We start from the raw sequence: 24,345 nt of genomic DNA on the forward strand, positions 1-24,345 counted from the left end.
CATCGTCAAGAACTCGGACAGGCTGTCGGACTAACGTTTCTTTGGTCGTCCGCGAGGTCGCTTCCAACCAACTTTGATAGGGTAGAAGTCATGGATCATCTTTGCGGGTAGATGTGGTGGCATTCGAAGCAGATGCCCGAACCATTGTAAGGTTTGCTCGGCTGCTTGAGTCGAAAACCAAGACTGCTTTATGAGCTGCAGAAGCTTCTCATTGCTGACGAAGTCGGACCATCGTAGGCCCTCAATCCTCCTCAGGCTCTTCGCATAAAATACGTCGATTTTCTTGAGGGTTGCAGCTGATGCTTGCCATGTCTCAGCTCCATAAAGCATCACAGTTCCGACTAGAGTCTTGAAGATCCGCAGTTTAGTTGTGCGACAGATGTGTGGTTTTCACCAGAGGTGACGATTCAGTCTGCCCATTACAGAAGACGCTTTATATAATCTTGCCTGCAGCTCGAGGAGAAGTGAGCCATTTGAATAAATTATGGAGCCCAGGTAGGTGAAGTCTTGAACAACCTCGACGCTAGTGGTGCTGTCCAGGCTAACTGGAGAGTTAACAGCAGGAGAAGACGGGTCTATGGCCATAGTTTTAGTTTTGTTCCAGTTTATATGCAGTCCTACTTTGTCAGCCTCTTCTCGCAGAATTTGGAGCGCTTCCAGCAGCTGCTCCATGGAGTCCGCCAGAATGGCCAAGTCACCGGCAACATCTTTGATGGTATGATTTCCAAATTTGAGCCAAAAGCTGAGACGTGAAGTGGTTTTTGTCATAACTTAATCTACGATGACATTGAAGAGCTCTGGGGCCACTGCACATCCTTGGCGCACCCCTGTCGTAATTTAAAAGAACGGGCTGCGCCGACCATTTATTTGTACACAGCTCTCCGTCCCATGGTGCAGCGCCTTAAGAAGTCTGCAATATTTCTTGGGTAGGCCATTCAACTCTAGAATCCGCCAAAGAGCTTTTCGATCGACTAAGTCAAATGCAGCACGGAAGTCAACGAAGGCAATAAATGCTTTCTGTTGGAACTCTGTGGTCTTCTCTACTATTTGTTGAATCGTGAAAATCTGCTTGATGGTTGAACGATCCGATATAAAACCAGCTTGCTTCGGTCACCGAATTTTTTGAATGATGCTCCGACATCGATCCAGCAGGACCATTGAAAACAGTTTGCCATGGACTGACAGTAAGGTTATTCCCCAGTAGTTGGAGCAATCGCTTCTTGAGCCCTTTCTCTTCCATAAGGGGATGACGACATCCTTCTGTCAATCCTCGGGAATTATCTCTGTTTGCCAGATTGTAGAGAAGAGGGTGTGTAGAAAAAGGAGCATTCCAGGACCTCCATATTTTTACAGCTCTGAGTTTAAACCGCAGATACCAGCAGCTTTATTATTCTTGAGTTTTTTTACTGCATGTCTAATTTCTGAGGGGCTGAAAGGCTCATCTGGAGGAGTATCTGTTCCAGGTCTTTGACTGCAAGGTTGGCTGGAACTATCAAGAGGAGGCACAGACGGACTAGTGTTGTTGAGGAGCGAACAGAAGTGGTCCATCCACCGCTCAAGACAAGAACCTTCATCAGAAAGAAGTACACCATCCCTGGACAGGACGGGACCCAAGGTGGGAGTTTTATTTTCAGTGAGATCTTGAAGAAGCTTGAATAGGCTGCCCATGTCTTTCTTTTTTGCTGCTAGCTCAATTTCATCAGGTTTTCTTGCAACAAACTGGGTTTTATCCTGGTGAGTGAGTCTGTTCCGCACTCCATTGAGCCTTCGATATGTGGGCATGTCCCCAAGAAGTCTTGCCTTCCGTCTCACCTCTATAATTGCCAGTGTTTCATTAGTTAGCCACGATTTCTTTGGGTAACTCCTTTTGCCAAGCACTAGCTGTGCTGCTTCACTGATCTGTGATTTAAAATGCTTCCGAAGATCTTTGCTGCTATTAAGTGACCCAAGGGCCTCGAAGCGATTCGATATCTTGATACTGTACTTCTGGCGAGTATCTGGTTCCTTTAGTCCCCCAGTATCTGCAGCGACGGGTTTTTTTCCGATCGTTGTGCATGGAAGCGAAGCCGAAGATTGGCACACACAAGCCTATGGTCTGCGTTTCCAAGGTCTGCTGATCTGTCAGTTCTGCAGTTCTTCACCAATGATCTCCAGTGTTTGGAAATAATGACGTAGTCAATCATCTTCTTTGTATGAACGTCGCTACTATACCACGTGTACTGATGAATAGTTTTGCGTTGGAAGTAGGTGTTTACAATGTAAAGGTCGTGAGATCAGCACAGTTCAAGTAAGTGGAGCCCATTGCCATTAAGTGGGTTGGGGGATACAGACCCACTGTGCCACGACATACACCCATATCATCGCGCACTGTCACATTAAAGTCACCAAGGAGAACAGTTATATCATGGGGGGGGGGTATTATTGCAAGGCATCTGGACAAAGTAGAGTAGAAATCTTCCTTAGTCGCATCATCAAAATCGTTTATCGGGGCATAGCATACGATGACAGTCATCTTGTCATGCTTTTTTCCAAAGCAGGCCTTCATTAATCTGTCAGATACAGCTTCGAGTAAAAGTAAGGCCATTCTTGTAAGGCTACGATTCTGACGTAGTATGCATGCAACAGCTGTTCAGACTTCAGCATGAACGTTGAAGACGAGTCCCCTTCCAGCTACTTCCAATTTGACACTGAGATTGTCAAGGCTGGTGATTACATTCTGGTTAAGCTGAAGAGTAAGAAAGAGAAGCGTTTTTATTATATTACCATTAATCAAAGTAGCAACAATCGATTTTAAGGTCCACTTATTGAAAGAGACTGGATAAAGAGAATTTACGCTAACTCACAAAACGGATAATGTCTCAAAGACAGAAGTTGAAATGAAAATTCAAATACCGACAGGTGGAACATCAAGATCGGCTTTTTTTGTGGTGATGAGTCAATTTACAGCTGGGACTTAATTCTTTATTAATTTTATAGCCGAAAGACAAGTTTTAATGTTCCCCTGGTTACTTTTCTATGGTTTTTATTATTTTTCCTGGTTTTTTCAAGTGGCTAAATGTAAGCCGGAGACGGCTCAACCATAACCAAGGTAGCTCAAATTGTGCAGTCTTGACCACTTGGATAGAGAGGCATCCGGGTGGAGAAGTGATGGAATTTTTCTAATTGTCTTTTTTAATGATGGTATTGAATGAGCTATTGTTGCTTTAGCATAATAAGCAACTTCTTATTGTTTAAATCAACTCCTGAAAAATTTAAAAAGTCAAGATTTACCAATCGTTTGTCAGTCTCCTATCTATATATCGGACCAAAAATCAATATTGAATATCGAAACGTAAATATTGGTATTGGACACCATATCTAAAAAGTTATGTTTATTTCCAGCTTTTTCAACCTTCTACCAGGTGACATTCAACAAAAAAATTTCAACATACGAAAAGTTCTCATTAGTATCTAGTGTAAATTTGAAATTCTACGGGGGTAGAGGGGTAGCTGTCCTCTCCTGCTCCATTTCCCCATGCTCAGGAATACCAGTAAACTCAACATGGTCAGGAACAGCTCCAATAGGTGTACATCTGAGTGTTTTCTCATCAGGAGTACCTTCAATGACAATTTCATTTTTATTTAACAAAAAGGAGTAAAACTCCTAACTCAAGGTGCTATTCTTATTAACCACCAAAGGAAAAAACACCCCCCAGGAATTATCTTCGAAAATCTCCTCTCACAACAAATTCCTACCGGAACCAACCACACCCCCCTATAGCCACGGATTGTAAGGCTTAGAATATCCTGCTGTGTTTATTTTTACATTTTTATTCAATTTGATGATTTTTTTTGTTTTTTTAGGGGGTTGAGTTATCAAAACTGATTAATACAAAGATTAATGAAAATAATTTAGAAACATGAAATTAGTGGTAACGTAAGAATGGTTGCCCTTTGATGGAAGTGCACAGATACAACAGGATGGGAGTAAGAAGCATGAATAGTTACTTCCAGTGGCTAGGTCTGATTCTGACCAGAGGAGTCATTATTCAAAATATCTAGGGGGAGGGTATGGATTTCACTGACTGGCTGGTCATTTTTACTGACTGATTTGGGTTATGCTGCCGCTGAAACTAATACGTTTTTTGCTTTTACCGATTGGGACTTATCTTCCTTCATTGATTTTGTGTCATTTATTTTTATTTTATTTATTTTTATTATTTTATTTTTATTATTTATCATTTATTTTATTAAAGGGGGGTCCCCCATACCACCATACTTGAAGCCCCTGTCGACAACTCTAGTACATGATACCAGTTCACCCCTTTAGATTCAGAAAGCCTCCACTACGCAAACATCACAAGATCATCCCGCCTGAAGTGCCTTCAAGGGGCGTTTGTTTTTTCCAGTTTGATTTCAATAGAATGGAATCAAGCTTCAAGTCAGAACCAAAAAAATTTAAGATAAACAGAACATCTTATTTCAAACAATCAAGCAAATTAATTTCTTTCAACTTCATCTTATTTTGCTATGATAACTCAACCTCCAGCCCAAAGATGAAAAGAAGAGTTAAAAGAAATAAAATATTACAGCATATCCTATAGGACGAAATCAAAAAAATAAACAAAGTTTTTTCAACCGAAAGCAAGGAGCAGAATTAAAATTTGGAAGGAAAAGAAACTGTTCCGTATTTATTCCAATTATATGGACATGTCGGCCCTTGTATTTCAGTAGCTGTTCCTTGGGAATTGGGGCAAAACCGTCAAAACTTGGCGCAAAGAGCGAGGGGCTAAGGGTGGAGCAGCATAAAAGTAAAATTCTTTTGATTTTATCAAATCTAATCATTGACAACAAAATTGTTATCAAAATTTATTTTTTTAGAGTTTTGTTTTCTACTGGTCCACCGCACTTTTTTTCCGGGGAAATTTTAAGTAGGGTGGATTTTCAGGCAGAATAGACTGGACTCCTTATTCAGGATGTGATTGATGCAGAATAAGAAAAGGCAGAACCAGTGATCAGTTCTGCAAGATAATTGAGTTATTTCAGCTATAAATACTATTCTTGGGTTATTTTCGCAACCATTTCTATATTTTATAAATCAATCTCACTGTTTTTAACAGGGAACGGAAATTGCAGCGAGAGGCCAAACCATGTCGTTATCTGCTCCTTTAACATACATTAACCTTCACATCAGAGGAGGCCACGTGATTCCTACTCAAGAACCAGCAGTAAATACCGAAAAAAGGTATGTTGGTAACTCAATATGTATATCCCTCTTTAATCTAATTGGTTAAACAGTATTTTCACTTCTCATGTTCCATTAACTATTGCATAGTGTGCTTGCTTTATTTTGCCAATATGCTGAAATTTACTGCAATTGTGCACTATTAATGCAATTGCAGTATTTTTGACTCCTTATGTTCCATTAACTATTGCATGTTGCACTTCTTTTATTTTATCATTATATATAATTTAACTTTATCATAGAAATAATTAATACCTTTAGGTATAAGTGACACAAGTCCGTATTCAAAGAGAGGCAAGGAGGTTTTCACCATTTTAAAACCCATGGTAACAGAGTTAAATTGGGTAAGACTAATCTGTTCGATTCTTGATTGGTATTGCCATTTCTTACATATATAAAGTTAAGAAAAACAACTTGGTAAACAGTTTTATATTAATAAAAAACTAGCTATGATAGATTAAAAGGAGAATTTTTTAAATTTAATTCATATTTTAAAAAAATATGCATTAACTATCAGATGAGAACGCTTCGTTATTCTTATTATGCTTTTACACTACGCCTAATAATCTTACTAAAATGAGTTAAGAGCTTACGCTAAGGTTCATTCACAATAAGATTTCAGTAATGCAAAGATTTAGTTGAGTTGCAATTCGAGTCAATTTAAATCCTTCATAGAATTTTCTGTTTGGCATCAGCTAATCTAAGCCCAACGCAGCTACACACGCTCCTCCTCCATCCCAATCTATTCAAAGGCTCATGTTCACACCCTTTCAGGAAGTTTCCATTTCCTTTAAATCTTTCTTCATGATATCCTTCCACCCAAGACGAGGATGACCTACTTTTCGTTTAGCCCTAGACGGTTGGCCGAAAAGGAAAATTTTCGGCAATTTGTCATCCTTCATCTGCAGAACTTACCCTAGCCACCTCAACTTTTCTTTCCTTATAGCCCTAGAAGACGGGATTGAACCACACTTTTCTCAGAGCCTACTGTTTGAAATAGAGTCAGTCAGCCGGGTCCCCGGTGCAATCCGTAGGCAATTTCTCTAGAAAACATCTAGTAAATCTTCATCCACTTTTAGAAGCGCCCATGCTTCAGAGCCATATTTGATCACTGTTATCACTGTGCCTTCCAATATTCTAATCTTGGTTTGCAGACTTTTCTTCCTGTTCTTCCAAACTTTTTTCAAATGTGAAAAAACACCCTGAGCCTTAGCTATTCTACTTTTAACATCTTCACCACTCCCTCCGTCTTTAATAATAATACTTCTGAAGTAAGTGAAGCTGCCCACCTGATCAGTCTTTTCGTTACCCCACATCACCTTTTCATCTTCACTTATTCCTAACCTGAGTGAATAAGTCTACTTAACATTAATTTTTAAACCTATTCCAGCAATCTAAATTTGCAAAATCTCTAAAAGTTCAGTTATTTTGCTCACACTTTCATCAAGAATGCTTACATCAACAGCATAATGTAAGTCCATGAGGTTTTTCCCTTCCCATTTGATTCCGTGGTTTCTCATTGTCTTTCCTGTGCTCTTGAAGACGAAGTCCATCAGAATGATCCTTATAAAGGGAAATAGAACAAAACCCTTCTTAACTCCTGATTTAATACAAAACCAGCTGCTAACCTCATTTACTACCTTAACGTTGTAGTATTATTCTCGTACATTGCACGAATCACTTTAATGCATTTGTCTGGTATACAATATAGGGAGAAAACCTTTGCTAAAGCTCTTCTAACAACAGAATCGAACGCTTGCTCACAATTTATAAAACTGAAGACCGAAGGTGTTTGACAACTAAGGCACCTCTCAATTTTTAACCTAAGAGTGAAAATGTGGTCGACACATTCTCTACCTTTCCTAAAATAATAGGATTTTATACTTATGGATTCTATGGGTTAATGTTTATAGGATTTATAATTACAGAACTGATATTCTATAATCATCAGAACTTAAATGATTAGGTTAAACCTCAAATAGTAAGCTATTCATAGACTAGAAACTGCTTCAATGAATAGTAAAGTGTCCGCTAAAAACTAAAAACCTTATTTTACAGGTCAGTAAAATTATAGAAATTAAAGAAAGTTTTCTTTTAATTGGGAAGGACAAGCAGGTGTATTTTTCAGTTTTTTTCTTTTATATAAATATATCACACAAGTATTTTATTAAATGCTTACTTGCAGACGACATACCCTTAATAACCTTCAAAGTCTTAATATTCTTAATACCCTTAAGTCGTAAAGCCAAATAAAAGTAGCAAAAACAGTTGAAGAGTCAACTTTTTCTGTTAAAATTGCAATAGGCACGTTAAATTGTAATTATCTACCGTTTTGTTAAAAGTTCTATTACTACTACGTTAATATAATTTATCTGTCCCAATTCTTTTTTCTAGTCGTCAAAACCCGATGGGTATGATTGTAGCTTTGGATGACAATGAAGCAGCGACTGGGCTATTATTTTATGACGATGGCGACTCTATTGGTCCAGTAAATAATGGAAATTATTTCTTGGCCTCTATTCAAGTGTCATCTAGTCAATTAGAGTTCGTTGTAGAGAATAACGCATATGAAGAAATGGCTGCTCTTACTATGGGACAAATAAGGATAATTGGTATAAAGGCAACTCCGTCGTCTGTACAAGTCAATGGAGCAAGTATTGACTTTACTGTACTTGAATCTGGAGTAAGTTTTTGTGTATTTTACCGTAGACTGGTTGGGCCAGTAAAACTTACATGCTCTGTCATTAAAATCAAATTCATTTATTTTCTTGAGAGAGAGAGAGACTACGCTGAGAAAAAGATTTTCTTTTTGCCGAAAAACTGGCAATAAGGGTATTTTATTAGGCTAAATGTGATTGTTTACTGGGGTTATACAGTCTCCAAGTTTTCTCTCTCTTTTTTTTTTTTTTGATTCCATAGACCATTGTATTAACCTGGCTGTCACAAAATACTCATTTAAGGAAAATATGTAGTTTTTTGAATTTTAATGCTTAATTGGTAGACCTGGTTCGTTTGGAGAGCTTAATGGTCTGTTTTTCAGCTCCTTGACTTAATCATATGGAGAGCTTTCTGAAGAGTCATAAGGAGAAACATTCCTAAAATATGTTTCTCAAAGAAAAGGAGTGAGATAACGAGGTTTTCAAAAAACATGAACAGCAATTAAGTTCTAAATTAAGTGAAATTTTAACAACCAGAAAAAAATGCCAGAGAATAAATGAAACTCAATTTTGCATGTTGCAAACTCTCTAAATGCATAAACAGTAAACCAACGAGGCAACAATTAATCATTCGTGGCGAACTCCATTCTGGACGACCAATATATGCTCTCTGTGAACCTGGCTCTGTCAGTGTCTGAAATAATTGTTGTCATCAGTGCGATATGACATACATTCATAACAGTCGTTGGACCTCTAATGTAGTTCATATGCTAGCGTCAGAAAGTACGACTGTGCCCAGTTTCACTTGCGACCACATCCCGGTTTCGGGAAGTGTTATTCTTAATCATGTTCCAACAAAACATAAGCTAGATAAATAGACAACAAACAAGAATGGAACAAGGCTGATAGAGCCGTGTCCAAAAATACTAGTAATGTGATTCTTCAAAATACAAATTCCATTTTACCTTCTTAACAAGTCTTCTGGTGTCCCACAATACAAAGCATGTTTGCAACTCAATTACTTCTGTACTGTAATTTGCAATATGATAAAATGTGGAATTTGCTAATTCGAAGTTTGCTAAGTCCTAGCCGAGCATCGTAGTGAACAACGAAGCTTTTTTTCTCTGTAAACGTCCAAGATAATCCAAATACCTGTAGGAAAATGTTGTTCATGCAAAAGGTAGCAAGAGTGTCAATGATATTAATGAAGAGCTATGAAAAAATCGTTATCTATGTGGCATGCTGCTACATCACAAGATCTCAAAAATGGTATTTAAGAAACGCAAAGGCAAAGCCTGGAACCTTCTTCTGAATTGACTTAGTAGTGAAGGTTCCCGTTGGCCGGTTCACGTAATGGAAAAACTTGAGAAAAAAAGCTCAAAGGATACGGATGGGATATGTGCAGTCCTCTTAGATTTCAGCAGTCCCATGCTTTAAAACGGAGTAAACCTGCGAATTTATGAAGTTTTATCGTCCCACAATGATTGCAAATGTGTTCTGTAATATTTTGTAGTCAACTGACTCAGAAAGCAATGATGCAAAATTCCTGTGCACCATGGAATCAATCTGGTTTCTAAAAAGACCTGGGGTGCAGGTCCTAAGTTACTTGCAAATAAGAAATTGTCTTGTTTAATTAGAGAGATGCTTGGACATTTATATTACCCTTGTAAATGCGACCATAACAACTAGTGCTTCGTTGACTTACCTAGGTTTGCTAGATTCCCTATGTATATTTTTTTCGGTTGTACTCCGTTTATATTTTGTTTTTTTATTCTAATGGTACTAACTACTAACAGCTCATCGTAGCACTGAGCTACCTAAGATCAACAAAGCAGTACACTCTCCTCCTCCATCCCATTGTATTCAAAACCTCCCTCTTTACACACTCCAAGGAATTTTCCATTTCCCTTAAACCTCTTCTTACGACGTCCTCCCAATATATTCTCTGAGACCAACCTGACTCTTATGCATAATAATGGTAGACGTTAACAAGCTTGCCCAAGCTAGGGATGTCAGGTCTTGATTTTGTTTAAATAATAAGTTTTGACGGGACCTGTGTCAGTTATTATCAGGTCGTTATTGAAATTTATTGCCAGAAAACAAAATTAATAAATGAAGTAAGACCAAAATCAAGGAAAAACACTAATAGCGAGCCGTAGAAAGTTATGGATCCTAAAATAACAGCTAAATATCTTTCTAACTTTTGTGTAGCTTAACCTAATGTTCAAACAATAGGTCTGAAGTGTATATCTGGTTTGTGAATTTTGGTTACAACATAAAACATAGTACTAATTGGTCTGACAGTAAGGAGTTTCTGATAAGGTTGATCATTAATCCTATTTGTAAGACTAAGATTATCTAAAGCTTTTTTGATATTGTCATAGGCGGCTTTTACAGCATTGATATCAACTTTTCATATGCTTTTTTGTCCTTCAGGATATTTAATGATTTGATGATATAATCAGTCTCATTCTTGAAATCTGTGAGGACCTTCATTTCATCTTTGGTTAGATTGTCATTGATATGTTTCTTTTTGGACAAACCTTCTCTGAGGGCATTAGAAACCAAGCTTCAGATATTTTGTGGATCAACGTTGATTGTTTCCTCGTTTAGAGTTGTAGCTGACTCTATATTGGAGATTATTTCTTCTACTGGTATTTTTCAGATACTGACATCATAATTACCAAAGCTGATAAAGGTGACACTATATCGACCCTCGATGAGACTGAGTATTTCAGAAAATAATCAAACCTCCTGAAAGATAAACAAAGTATATTAAAAAGTTGATATCAGTGCTGTAAAGGTTAATTATGACAATTTAAAAAAAGCTTTTGATAATCTCAGTCTTACAAATAGGATGAATGATCAAATTTATCGGGAACTCCTTCCTGTCAGACCAGTTATTCACAAATTTTTTGGTACACCCAAAATTCACAAGCCTGAAGTACCCCTTAGACCTATTGTTTAAACAGTAGGTTCAGCTACACAAAAGCTGGAAAGGTAATTGGCTAGAATTTTAAGATCCAAAATTCTCAGCAGCAAACATACAATAATAAATACCAAGGAAGCAGTTCAAAGGCTAAAAAGCACCAGTATTCTAGAGAACACCACAATGTTCAGTTCTGATTTTATATCTTTGTTTTCCAGCATACCCTTGCCCCAACTTACACTAGCTTTAAAATCAGATTTAGAAAATGATGCTTCGTCGGAGGATCTGACTAGCTTAGACACCACAGACATCATTATTCGAACGTTTTTATGGTCAGCCTTGGCACCAGTTCTCAGTGAGGTGTTCTTACAGCATATTAAATAAAAAAAACTAGTTTTTTTAACTGAAAGTAAGGAGCGATATTAAAACTTAAAACGAACAGAAATTACTCCGTATATGAAATGGGTTGTCCCCTCCGCAATCCCTCGCTCTTTACGCTAAAGCTTTTAATTGTTTTAAAAAGTAGAAATGTGGCATGGAGTCAAACTTTAGCGTAAAGAGCGAGGGATTGCGGAGGGGACAACCCATTTCGTATACGGAGTAATTTCTGTTCGTTTTAAGTTTTAATGTCGCTCCTTACTTTCAGTTAAAAAAACTAGTTTTTTATTTAATTTCTGAACGTTTTTGAATTAATGCATGTTTGATTTTGGCTCTCCGCACATAAATTATTGAAACGCAATTTGTATATTAATTTTTTTGGCTAAATGGCTTTCTCTTAGTTTTGATCAGACGATTTTGAGAAATAAGGGATGGGGAAGGAGGCCTAGCTACCCACCGATTTTTCGGCTACTTAAAAAGGCTACTAGAAATTTTAATTTTTAACGAACGTTTTTATTAGTAAAAATTATGCGTAACTTAAGAATTAACTTACCTAACAAACTTTTATAATTTGTACCCTCGTTGATACCTCGCTCTTTACACTAAATCGTAAGTTTTGTCCCAATTCTTTAAGAATGACCCCTGAATCAAAAAGGCCGTAAAATAAATAGTTGAAATTACTAAAAATAATTTAGCATAAAGAGCGAGGTATTTGTCTCCTCCTAAATACCTCGCTCTTTATGCTAAAGTATTTTTAGAACCCCTCATATGCGTAATAATCTCCGTCCGTTTTAAATTTCAATGCTATTCCTTACTTTCAAATGAAAAAACGTTTTCATGTTTATTTTTTCATTGTTTTGTATAGTAATGATAGAAAATCCTACGCCCTTTTCATTGAATTTTTCTTCCCCCATGACATATTCCTCCAAGGAAATATCCTCCCACATAGCCCCCTCCCATCAACCCCACCCCCCAAACCAAAAAACCCCCTGAAAACGTCCTTACACTTCCCAATAACAATTACTATATGTAAACACTGGTCAAAGTTTGTAACTTGCAGCCCCTCCCCCAGGGATTGTGGGGGAATAAGTCATTCCCAAAGACATAGTTATTATGGTTTTCGACTATGTGGGACAAAATGGCTATCTCAAAATTTTAATCCGTTGAATTTTGGAAAAAATGAACGTCGGAGGGGGCCTATGTGCCCTCCAGTTTTTTTGATCACTTAAAAAGGGCACTAGAACTTTTCATTTCCGTAAGAATAAGCCCTCTTGCGACACTCTAGGACCACTTTGTCGATACGATGACCCTTGGGAAAAAGAAAAAAGAACAAATAAACATGCACCCGTGATTTGTCTTCTGGCAAAAATTACGAAATTCCACAATTTTTTTAGATAGGTGCTTGAAATTTTTGCTATACGGTTCTCTAATACGCTGAATCCGATGGTGTGATTTTCGTTAAGATTCTATGACTTTTAAGGGATGTTTTCCTCTACTTTCCAAAATAAGGTAAATTTTTTCAGGCTCGTAACTTTTGATGAAAAAGACTATATTAATAGAAACTTATATATTTAGAATCAGCGTGAAAATTCGATACTTTTGATGTATCTCTTAGCATCAAAATTCCGTTTTTTAGAGTTTCGTTTACTCTTGAGCCGGGTCGCTCCTTACTACAGTTCGTTACCACGAACTGTTTGATTGAAAATAATATCTTCAATCAGGACGTCAAGGGTATCCAACTCTACATGAGATATGTAGATGATTGTTTAATAATATAGAATGGGACAGAAGACAAAATAAGATTCTTTCTCGATATTTTTAAACAGAAGGATCCAAATACAGAGTTCACCATTGAACTTGAAACTAACTATAATTACCCCTTCTTATATGTTCTCATCGCCAAACAGAATACTAAGTTTGACTTTAGTGTATACAGAAAGCCAACTCATATTTATACATATCTGAGATATGACTCTTATAACCACCTATAGTCCAGAAGTCCGTAGTCAATCTGTTGGTTGATAGATGGTTTGTAATGTATTCCACTGGTTTTGAGCTGGAGACTGATTAATAAGGAGACTGATAATAAGGATATTTCCAGAATAATAATAAAAACAAAACCAATAGCACCGCCCCTAAAAGTAAAGAAAATAAACCCTTTTTTCATTACCTTATATTAAAAGGGAGTTGATGACATTTTAAGCTATAAACTCGCTAAGCTCGCCTTTAATGTGTTTTTTCCTTTTGTAATGACTATCTCCTTCTTCTTGAACAAAGATAAGAATAAGATTATTTCAGATCCATAGGTGTATATGAGATTCCCTGCAGTTGCAGTGACTCCATTAAATTCCATTGATGCCTGCTTTAAAAAGCCAAAGCTTAAGGATGAAGATAATTATACTTCACCGGCCAACATATTTTAGAAAAACCTTTTCAGTCCATTCAGTTAGACCAGGCCGACCTCATTGGCATTGTTCCACACTTCTTACACTTCTTAAAGCAAAAAATCACAGAAGCTTTGGAAATTGCTAAGAACAAACAGGCTGGTACTATATATATATTTACATATATAAAGCTGTTGGGGTGGCGCTTTGCGCCACCCCAACACCTAGTGGTTGGGCGCTTCGCGTCCCCCCCAAGCCCCCCCGCGCGCGTAAGTCGTTACGCACCATATTAGTTACGCGCCATTGTAGTTGTGTCCCTATGTCCCACCTGTGAATATAGATAGATATATTATATATATGTTTTTAACTACGTAAAACTTGCGAATATACAACATTCTTTGCTGTCCCATTGTCTGTGCATATAAATAGATTGTCAGGTTTACCGACTCTTGAACATGCAACATATAATGGTCCATGGGAAAACAATCCGTATTCAGATCTATACCTCATGATTCTAATGATTGCCCTTGAGCTTTGTTGATGGTGATTGCTAATCGACCATTCCCTGTCCCGGTGTCCCGGTCGTCATTTATATCCCCCTGTGCCCCCCGGCGTCCCCGTTGTAGTTGTGTCCCTGTGTCCCGGTCGTCATTTATATTTTTTACTTATGTCCTGGTCATTATGGCTTATGTATGGTCATTTATATTCCCTGTGTCCCGGTCGTCATTTGTATCCCGGTGTCCCGGTCTGTATATACATTCGTTTTTTAGTTTTGTTTTTCTCCTTTATTTTTTTCCTTTTTTATTTTTTTTTTTAGTTTATTTAGATTTTTAGATTTTTTTATTAGTTTTTAGTTTTTTTTTCTTTTTAGTTTTTTTGTAGTTTTTACCTTCTTTTTAGTTTTTTTTAGTTTTTTTTTTTACTTATGTCCTGGTCGTCATTTATACTCCCTGTGTCCCGGTGCTTTGTTGATTGCTAATCGAACATTCCTTTTGTCCCGGTCGCTTTCTCTTTGAGTGTCGTCATTTATTTTTTTCTTTTTTAGTTCTTACCTTTTTTAGTTTTTTTTAGTTTTTTAGATGAAATTTTTTTTAGTTTTTTTCCTTTTTTTCTTTTTAGTTTTTTATTGGTTTTTACCTTTTTTTTAGCTTTTTTAGTTTTTTTTCTTTTTTCTTTTTACTTTTTTTTTAGTTTTTATCTTTTTTATTTTTTTTTATTTTTATTCTTAATTTTATTAGTTTTCTTTTTCTCTTCTATTTTTCAGTTTTTTCCTTTTTTTTAGTTTTTTTTTAGTTTTTAGTTTTTTTAGTTTTTTACCTTTTTTTAGTTTTTTTTAGTTTTTTTAGTTTTTTAGCATTTTTATTTTTTTTTTTATTAGTTTTTAGTTTTTTTTGTAGTTTTTGCCTTTTTTTAGTTTTTACAGTTTTTTTTTTGTTTTTAGTTTTTTACCTTTTTTAGCCTAACCAGGATTTGAACCTGGGACCTTCATTCTCCGTTCTGACACCCTCTCTCACCGAGTGACTACTCCAGCATGTTCATTTTGGTGTTTTAAATGTTATATTATTAACCAAATTAATGTGTTTTACAATATACTAAGCATCGTCATAACAAAAATGACGACAACTAATTTCATGACGTCAGCCGACACAGAAACATGACGTCACCTGATCCACAGATCCACAGACAGACAACTTATTTATATATATATATATACATATATATATATATACATATATATATATATATATATATATATATATATATATATATATATATATATATATATATATATATATATATATATATATATATATATATATATATATAGATATATCTAATCGTAAGTTTGTAATTTTTAAAATGTAAATTAGTTTACTTTTTGCTAAATGTACTACTTGTCAACATTTTTCTTTCAGGAGGTGACGTTCAATGCTGGAGTTCCTGCAAACCAACCGTTTACTGTCTCATGGATGTAAAATATCCTATGATTACTTAGTTTTTGTTTGTTTTTCAAATATATTCATTATTCAGCAAAAAAAAATTAAAAAAAGAGAATAACCTGTAACTTCGACAATTTGGGAAAGTGATAAGCAAGATACTTTACCCCAACCCTCGGAAAAACAAAATCAGGGATATCTTATGGTACATTATAGAATCAAGTAATTCTAATTTCCTGCTGAAAATCTGGTAATGGGAAGTATGCTTTAAAGAGCAAGTCGAAAGCCAACTTTTTGCCCTCTATCGTACAAATCGAAACTGATGTAAGATTCTATTCGAAGAGGACACATCATGGCCATTTTTGTGCTTACAACTTCTGGTGAGAGACAGGGGCGTGGCTACACTAATTTTATTGCAGGGCAAGAGGGGGTGCTATTAAAGTAAGTGCTCTTCAAGCGGTAGGGAAGGAAAGCAACAACAAACACGCTAACTGGTGAATCTAAAAACATTCCGCAATGCACCATAAGCAATAAAATACACATTAAACAATCACAAATACAAGTGCTGTTGCTTGACTTTTGCTAAAACTGTCAGCAATGAACTGCAGCAGCCGAGAGCAGTATAGCATGAACAAGCTTCCTGGTGGGCAAAGGAGTATGTTGTATACACTCTTCCTTTTTCAGCTAGATTTACAACCAGTGCTGCAATACTCATCCACCCTCCACTTTCCAAAACCCCTCGCAACGCAAAGGATGCTCAATCTCATAATCGAGCCAAGCTCTTTTCTAATAGTCCTGGGTACTGCGCTATTCATTTGCTTGTAATTTTGAGTGGATTTTGACTCTGCAAGATTTGATTTGTTGTACTAAACATATACTCTACGTGGTTTATTGAAATATTATTTACAATATTCTTATAACATTGATATATAGGTATTGATATGAGCAGGATAGAGAAAACTGAAACAAAAATCATAGGCAGCGCAATAGCACTGTCTAAGTAAAGGTACAGGTTAAGTCTCAGGATTACCACAGATTCTGACATCATAGATAAATAGATAAATAGATAGATAGATAATTTTTTATTGTTACAATTACATAAATAGATATGACAAACCAGTGCACATGCCTGGTGGCATACTTTAGCACTGACAATGTTACAATGTTGCACTACAAAAATAACAAGAGCTAAGAGCTCATATGGCAATTGTGACGAGGCCAGAAGAGACAAGAGCTCATATGGCATGAACTCCAGCCAAATTCTACGAATAAATGGATTGATCTAAAAGGAAAATCAGAGGCTTAATGCCGGTCGGAATTTATAATAGGAGCTCTGAGACACGAGGTCCTTCTAATATCAAAATTCATTAAAATCCGATCACCCACTCGTAAGTTAAAAATACCTCATTTTTTCTAATTTTTCCTCTCCCTTCAGCCCCCCAGAGGGTCGAATCGGAGAAAACGACTTTATCAAGTCAATTTTTGCAGCTCACTGACACGCCTACCAATTTTCATTGTCCTACCACTTCCAGAAGAACCAAACTCGCCAAAGCACTGGACCCCTCCCCCTAAGTCCCCCAAAGAGAGTGGATTCAGTCAGATTACGTCAATCACGTATCTACGACAATTGCTTATTCTACCCACCAAGTTTCATCCCGATTTATCCAGTCTAAGCGTTTTCCAGGATTTCCGATTTCTCCCTCCAACTCCCCCAGTGTCACCAGATCTGATTGCGATTTAAAATAAGAGCTCTGAGATATGAGATATGAGTCTAAATATCAAAATTCATCAAGATCCCGTCACCCGTTCTTAAGTTAAAAATACCTCAATTTTTCAAATTTTTCTGAATTATCCCCCCCCAACTCCCGCCAAGAGAGCGGATCTGTTCCAATTATGTCAATCATGTATCTTGGACTTATGCTTATTCTTTTCATCAAGTTTCCCGATCTCTTCACTCTGAGCGTTTTCGAAGATTTCCAGTTTCCAAGATTTCTGTTTCCCCCCTCAAACCCCCTATGTCCCCGGATCCAATTCAAATTGAAGATGGAACATCTGACACATAAGATCTTTCTATATATCAAGTTTCATTAGGATCTGATCACCCATTCGTAACATATAACTACCTCAATTTTCACCTTTTCCAAGACTTCAAACTTTCCCTTCCAACTCCCCGCAATGCAACCGGATCTGGTCGGGATTTAGACTAAGAGCTCTGAAGCATTAGATTCTCCTATATATCAAATTTCATTAAGATCTGGTCACCCGCTCGTAAGTTGCAAATACCTCATTTTTTTCTAATTTTTCCGAATTATCCCCCCCCAGCTCCTCCAAAGAGAGTGAATCCAGTCCACTTATGTCAGCCACGTATCTTGGACTTGTTCTCATTCTTCCCATCAAGTTTCATCCTGATCTCTCCGCTCTAAGCCTTTTCCAAGATTTCTGGTTCTCCCGCCCAATTACCCCCAACGACACTGGATCCGGTCGGGATTTATAAGAAATCTGAGTTATGAGGTCTTTCTAAATATGAAATATCATTGAGTCTGATCACTCCTTCATAAGTTAAAAGTACCTCTTTTTTTAGAATTTACAACCCCTCCCAACTACCCCAAAGAGATTGGATCCGTTCCGGTTATGTCAATTACGTATCTAAGACTTGAGTTTATTTTTCCCACCAAGTTTCATCCCGATCCCTCAACTCTAAGTGTTTTCCAAGATTTTAGGTTTCCCCCTCAGACTCCGCTCAATATCACCGGATCCGGTCGGGATTTAAAATAAAAGCTCTGAGTAACGATATCCTTCTAAACATCAAATTTCATTAAGATCCTATCAGCCGTTCATAAGTTAAAATTACCTCATTTTTCTAGTTTTTCCGAACTGAACGTCCCCCCACTCACCCCCAGATATTCAAATCAGGGAAATGACTATTTCTAATTTAATCTGGTTTGGTCCCTGATACGCATGCTAAATTTCATCGTCCTAGCTTATCTGGAAGTTCCTAAACTATCAAAACCGGGACAGACCGACCGAGAGACAGACTGACCGACAGACCGACAGAATTTGCGATTGCTATGTGTCACTTGGCTAGTACCAAGTGCCATAAAAACTAGCACTGACAATTGTGCATTCTTTAGCACTTACAATTTTACAATGCTACAGTACGAAAACAAAAACTAAGAGGAGGGGAAAAAAGAACTGACAAAACAAAAATAAATTAATCAAAAGCAAATAAGCCTACAGTATAAACATACATATACAAGAAAATAAATACACAAAAAATAATCCCTGTAACACATTAAACACAGCACAGCTAATTATTTGTTACTTAATTAAATATTTGAAAACCCGTCATACCTTTAATCCTCGCACCCAATAATTTTGACAAATTTCAACTTTGCGATTATATGATTTGCGATCATTTATGATATATTCCCTACAATTAAATAGGGATTATATTTTAAATGTGAAGGTTTTCGAAAAATAAAGTTGGATTTTTTAACTTATCCTTTGGGCATTGTTTGACAAAGTATGACCGTACATTTACGTTCAAGACATTGTTTGACCGTAAATTAATTAAAAACTGCTAGGGATGTCAATTGGAAGGAAAATTGACTCCTAGAGTTTGAAAATTACCTTCCCCTTTGTATCTTTGTTAAAAAAAAATTTTCTTGCTGAAATCAGGGTATGGGCGGGGATATAAAATTCCATTGGATATAAAATAATACAGCTCATGATGCTGCATGTACAGCATGATGTAATAGATTTAAGATTTAAATAATAGGATAGACAAAGTAGATTAAGGATTAAGATAACAGATGCAGGCTTGGAATATTAGACATATTTTTGACTTAGTAGATTCTGACATGATATAATCAAACAGTTCGTGATAACGAAATGTAGTAAGGAGTGACCCGGCTCAATAGTAACCGAAACTCTAAAAAACGAAATTTTGATGTCAATAGTAACATCAAACGAATCGTATTTTCATGCTGATTTTAAATATATTACCCATCAAAAGTTACGAGCCCATCAAAACTTATTTTAGAAAATATGAAAAAACACCCTTTAAAAATCATTGAAACTTAACGAAAATCACACCATCAGATTCAGCGTATCAGGAGATCCTACTGTAGAAGTTTCAAGCTCCTATCTAGAAAAATGTTGAATTTTGTATTTTTTACCAGAAGACAGATCATGGATGTGTCTTTATTTGTTTGTTATTTTCCAGGAGTGATTGTATCGACCCAGAAGTCCTAGAATGTTGAGAGAGGGCTCATTCTAACCTAAATTAAAAGTTCTAGGGCCCTTTTTAAATAGCAAAAAAACTGGAGGGCATCTGGGCCCCCTCCCACGCTCATTTTTCCCAAAGTATCAAAATTTTGAGATAGCCATTCTGCTCAACTTAGTCGAAAAACCTAATAACTATGTCTTTGGAGACGACTTAATCCCTCACAGTCTCCGGGGGATAGGCAGCAAGTAACAATTTTTGACCATTGTTTACGACTTTTTGGCATTGGAGAGGTGGGGAGGGGATTATGTTGGAGGATCTTTCCATGGAGGAATTTATCATGAGGGAAGATAATTTCCATGAAGGGGGTACAAAATTTTCTAGTGTTATAAAAAACAATGAGAAAATAAATAAAAAAAGTTTTTTCAACTGGAAGTAAGGAGCAGCTCTTTCACACAACTCTACTTTAAAAAAAAATAAAAAAAATAATAATAAATCTGGCGTAAAGAGCGAGGCGTTGAGGAGGGAACAGCCATTCCATTTACGGAATGATCTCTGTTCGTTTTAAGTTTTAATGTCACTCCTGGGTTGCAGTTGAAAAAACTTGTTTTTTTATTTATAGATTTAAGATTAGATAATAGGATTGACAAAGAAGATTTAGTTACTTTTTAATCCTTTTAGTACTGTCACTAACTCTTTTTCACCAAACATTTCTTCCTTCACATCCAAGGTATCACAAACTTTTTCATTTTCCTCTATATCTTTTGCTGCAACTATATTTCGTTTTAGCCCATTCTCAAAATGTTCCACTCATCTCTCTATGACTCTTTCCTTATCACTAATTGTAGTCCCATTCCTATATTTAACTGTGATAAGTCCAGATTGATTATTCCCTCTCAATTTATCAGTCAGTATAATATTTTAGCATTATGCCTTATAGCTGGATCTTCCAGATCCTTGGCAATTTTTTTGCATGGCCTCCACTTCACACCTATTAAACAAATAGCTTTTTCACTAATATTCCTAGCTGAAGTCTTAGCTTTCTCCACTGACATCATCAGCAACTTCACAAATTGATTTTCTAAAATTATTTCATCCAACTACCACATTGTCAAATTTTAAACTCTCAAATTTAGTATTCAATTGTTCCTGGAAAGTTTCCCTCAAATTTTCATCCTGGAGTCTACCAACATCATAACTTCCCGGGAGGTAGTTACCCTTCCAAAATTGCAGCTTTGAATTGACCATAGACATTACTAGATGGTGATCTTTACTTTTAACATCAATAACAGCACTCCTATCTACCCAAGTATCTTGTATTGATCCTGCTAGTCTTCAGTTTACAATAACATAATCAATAAGGTTTGCTGTCACACCATAATATGAATACCATGTCAACTTATGGGCCATTTTAAGACCAACTACCGTATTGGTTATAACTAGGTTGTTAAACCTACAAAATTGCAAAAGTCTGTAGCCATTACTGGTTTCTTTTTCTACACAAAATTTACCTTGGTTAGGATACCATCTATCCCTATTTTTACCAACCTGAGCATTAAAACTTCCTAGTAAGAACACCATGTTCTACCTGGTACCCTATCTATATGCTCCTTTAACTGTAATTAAAATTCATCTCAGTTACTAGTATCTCCGTCAGTCGGTTCAACAGGGGCATATACTACTATAGCTGATACCCTGAACTTTTTAGTCATAAAAGGAGCAGTTAGTATTCTATTTTTAATGCCTTCCCAGCGTAAACAAAACTTAGCAGCTTCCTTATTCATCATGAGCTTTACTCCCCGTCTATGTAACCCATCCTTCCTGCCTGAGTAAACAAATTCTGTATCACCTAATTCCATACTTTCTACCCTTGGGATATGAGTTTCTGAAACTCATCATAAGTCCAGCTCAAGCCGTCTGAATTCGTCAATACGATAGTCATTTTTTAACGTTGTAACATTCCAAGATCCCATTTTCATGTTCTTTGAATAATTGAAATTATTTTGGCCTCAAGAAAAGCAATGATCCCGGATACCAGTGCAGGACGGGGACCAACATATCTTTTCAAGTTTACACAAAAGTGCTTAAGTCTGCTTAGAACCGTAAAATAAGCCGGCTTAGAACCGTAAAACTGTAAAATAAGGAGAAAAGATAACACATACAAGCTCTGTTGTCCTCTGTTAAAACCTATTTCTTATATTCCAAGTCTACATCTACTATGTTAAGCCTAAATCTACTTTGTTAATCCTGTTATCTAAATCTTAAATTTATTATATCATTCTATATTCTAAGCCTACACCTATTATGTTAAGCCCTTCCGCCTGTACGTTTTGGCCAATATTTGAAGAAAACTCAGCAAATCTATTAGTAGTAATCGTTTTATCATTAACAGTTTTTCCTTGAATCAGTAGCGAATTGGGTGGAGCTTCTTTCTTCTTGCTCAATACATCATTAATAACATTCCAAGTTCCTTTAGTGTTATTCTTATTTACACTCAATGGATTCGCAAAGTATTCTTTTTTAAGTTTAATTCTCATCGAGTTCACTTTATTGCTTATTATTTTGAATTTTTCCAGTTTTTCGGCATACTCACTATTTAAATTATCCACATATAATTGATTCATTAAATCAGACGCTTCATGAATTTCTGTAGTTATCAAGGCTTCATGGGCTCATTCTTATGTGGTTTCAAGGATGTCACTAGACAAGTATTAGTACTAGTATTAGTACTTAGCATTAGTACTAGACAAGTATAGTACTAGACATATATTGGCTGTATAATCCCCATCATGCGATTAAACGTACCAGAAGCGTCATCTTTCATATCAATAATTCCACTAAAATCTATGCTGTTTAACTCTTCACCAAACCTTTGTAAATTTTCTTTTTTAACGACCGAGTCTTCACTTTTTAATTTTTTAATTCGGTTCTTTTTATTTGGCCACAAGGTACCAGTGCAACAACTGGTAAATGGTCCGAACAATGGTATAGAATCACATCAACATAGCTACGATCCAGATACTTAGAACTAGCAGAAATATTATCTATGAGAGTGGCTGAATGACTCGCACCTGTTGGAATATTCACAAAGGGGAAAAGATAATGAGCAACCATCGAATTAAAATAATCAAGCTTCACTCCATTCAATGGAAGCAGATCAAAGTTGAAATTACCCATACAAATAAAATTTAGACCTGTCCGAGACGCCGCACGTACAAGTTGATCAAACCCACGCTCAAATTCTTCCCAGCTAGCACTCGGTGGCTTGTACACAACACTAATAAAAAGTTTCCTACTTTCCAAATCAAATTCCAGACCAGAACTTTCAAATTTACCCTCCATCCAAACATCAATATCATTTCTTAGTTTTTATGACAACAAGTTTGAAATCAAACTCGCAATTCCTCCTCTATGAAATGATGTCCAGTTTTTAGTCTCAAAATTATAATCTGGAAAAGAATACAACGAGAGAGAGTGTTCCTGACTCAAACAACTTTCACATATACCAATAAAACTTATTTGTCCTTGAGAATCAGAGAGGAATTGCACCACATCCTCATAACCGCTTGTAGAACTTTGATGAGAGACCCGAATAAAGGACAGAAAACTAAAAGTCAACATCTACTTTCCGGGAGATTTTAGAAGAAGAATCAACCTGTCCTCTGTTGTGCCGGAGACATAAAGATTCAAATTTAATGAAACTTACATCATTGGAAACTGTAAATTTTTTTCACAATTAAACACATCAGAATTTTCTTTTCAAAATTCAGGAAAGGGTAGTCTTCAAAAATACTCTAGTATCCCTGCTTGGAAAAAGTCAAAAATCAACCCAAAGAAAGTATCATTTGAGCGATTTGGCAGTTTTGGGAGTTCCTTATTGGGCTACTCCGCTTGATATAAACCCTTACCGATACATGAGACGTATTATTTGTGTTGTATGCATATTGAATTGGCAGCGCTTTGCTTAACAATTAATAAAGAGGTTATATGTTTTTCTTAACTAGCTTCTCGTTAGCTTTTTCAACTAATGACATAGTTTATTTCCCCTATCAATTTTTACCAAAATTGCTTTGGGGATCCTATGGTATAGGAGAAATTTGCGGACAAACCCTTTGTCTTTGAGACGGTCAGCCGATGCTGAGACTTCTAAAAGGTTTTTTAAAGTATCGAAGTGCTTTAATAGTGCTTGAAATAAAATTTTATTTCCATAATCGTTCTGGATATTAAGAAAAATCACGTACTGACTTAGTGAAAGAGCGACACTTCTGGACTAGGTACTGTTGCAGAACTCCTTGTGAATTCTCAAGCCCAGCTGGTTTCGTTTTCGCTTAATTATCCGAGTAATTTCTCAAAATATGGGGGGGGGACAATTGTCTTTCCAAGTTGTTCTCCCTACCTTACAGTTTTTCTTCGTACAGAAATAGTAAAAAACTGGAAATCTAACGTAATAGAAATACTTTCCTCACATTTTTCAAGTTCATGTCACACCTATTAGTATACCTTCAGTGAACTAAGCATTGAGTATTTTAGTGCTGTTTTGGTCTATTATCGTATTTTGGGGTTTTAAATTTTTTCCTATTACACTTTGGAGTACTGCCAAGATCGTCAAAC

The 24,345-nt window shown here is 36.3% G+C and overlaps 1 protein-coding gene across 1 annotated transcript in view; it reads left to right on the forward strand.

The window, feature by feature from the left end:
- LOC136037533 (sucrase-isomaltase, intestinal-like) overlaps positions 1–15,630 on the forward strand; it is a 215,458-nt gene extending 199,828 nt beyond the window's left edge. The window contains exons 37-39 of the mRNA XM_065720255.1: positions 5,100–5,224; positions 7,619–7,907; positions 15,489–15,630. Coding sequence (XP_065576327.1) covers positions 5,100–5,224; positions 7,619–7,907; positions 15,489–15,548 — 474 coding nt within the window. The 3' untranslated portion in view covers positions 15,549–15,630. The remainder of the gene's footprint in view (positions 1–5,099; positions 5,225–7,618; positions 7,908–15,488) is intronic.
- Positions 15,631–24,345: the final 8,715 nt, after the last annotated feature.

This window comes from Artemia franciscana, chromosome 17 (assembly GCF_032884065.1).
Source record: "Artemia franciscana chromosome 17, ASM3288406v1, whole genome shotgun sequence".
Lineage (NCBI taxonomy): Eukaryota > Metazoa > Arthropoda > Branchiopoda > Anostraca > Artemiidae > Artemia > Artemia franciscana.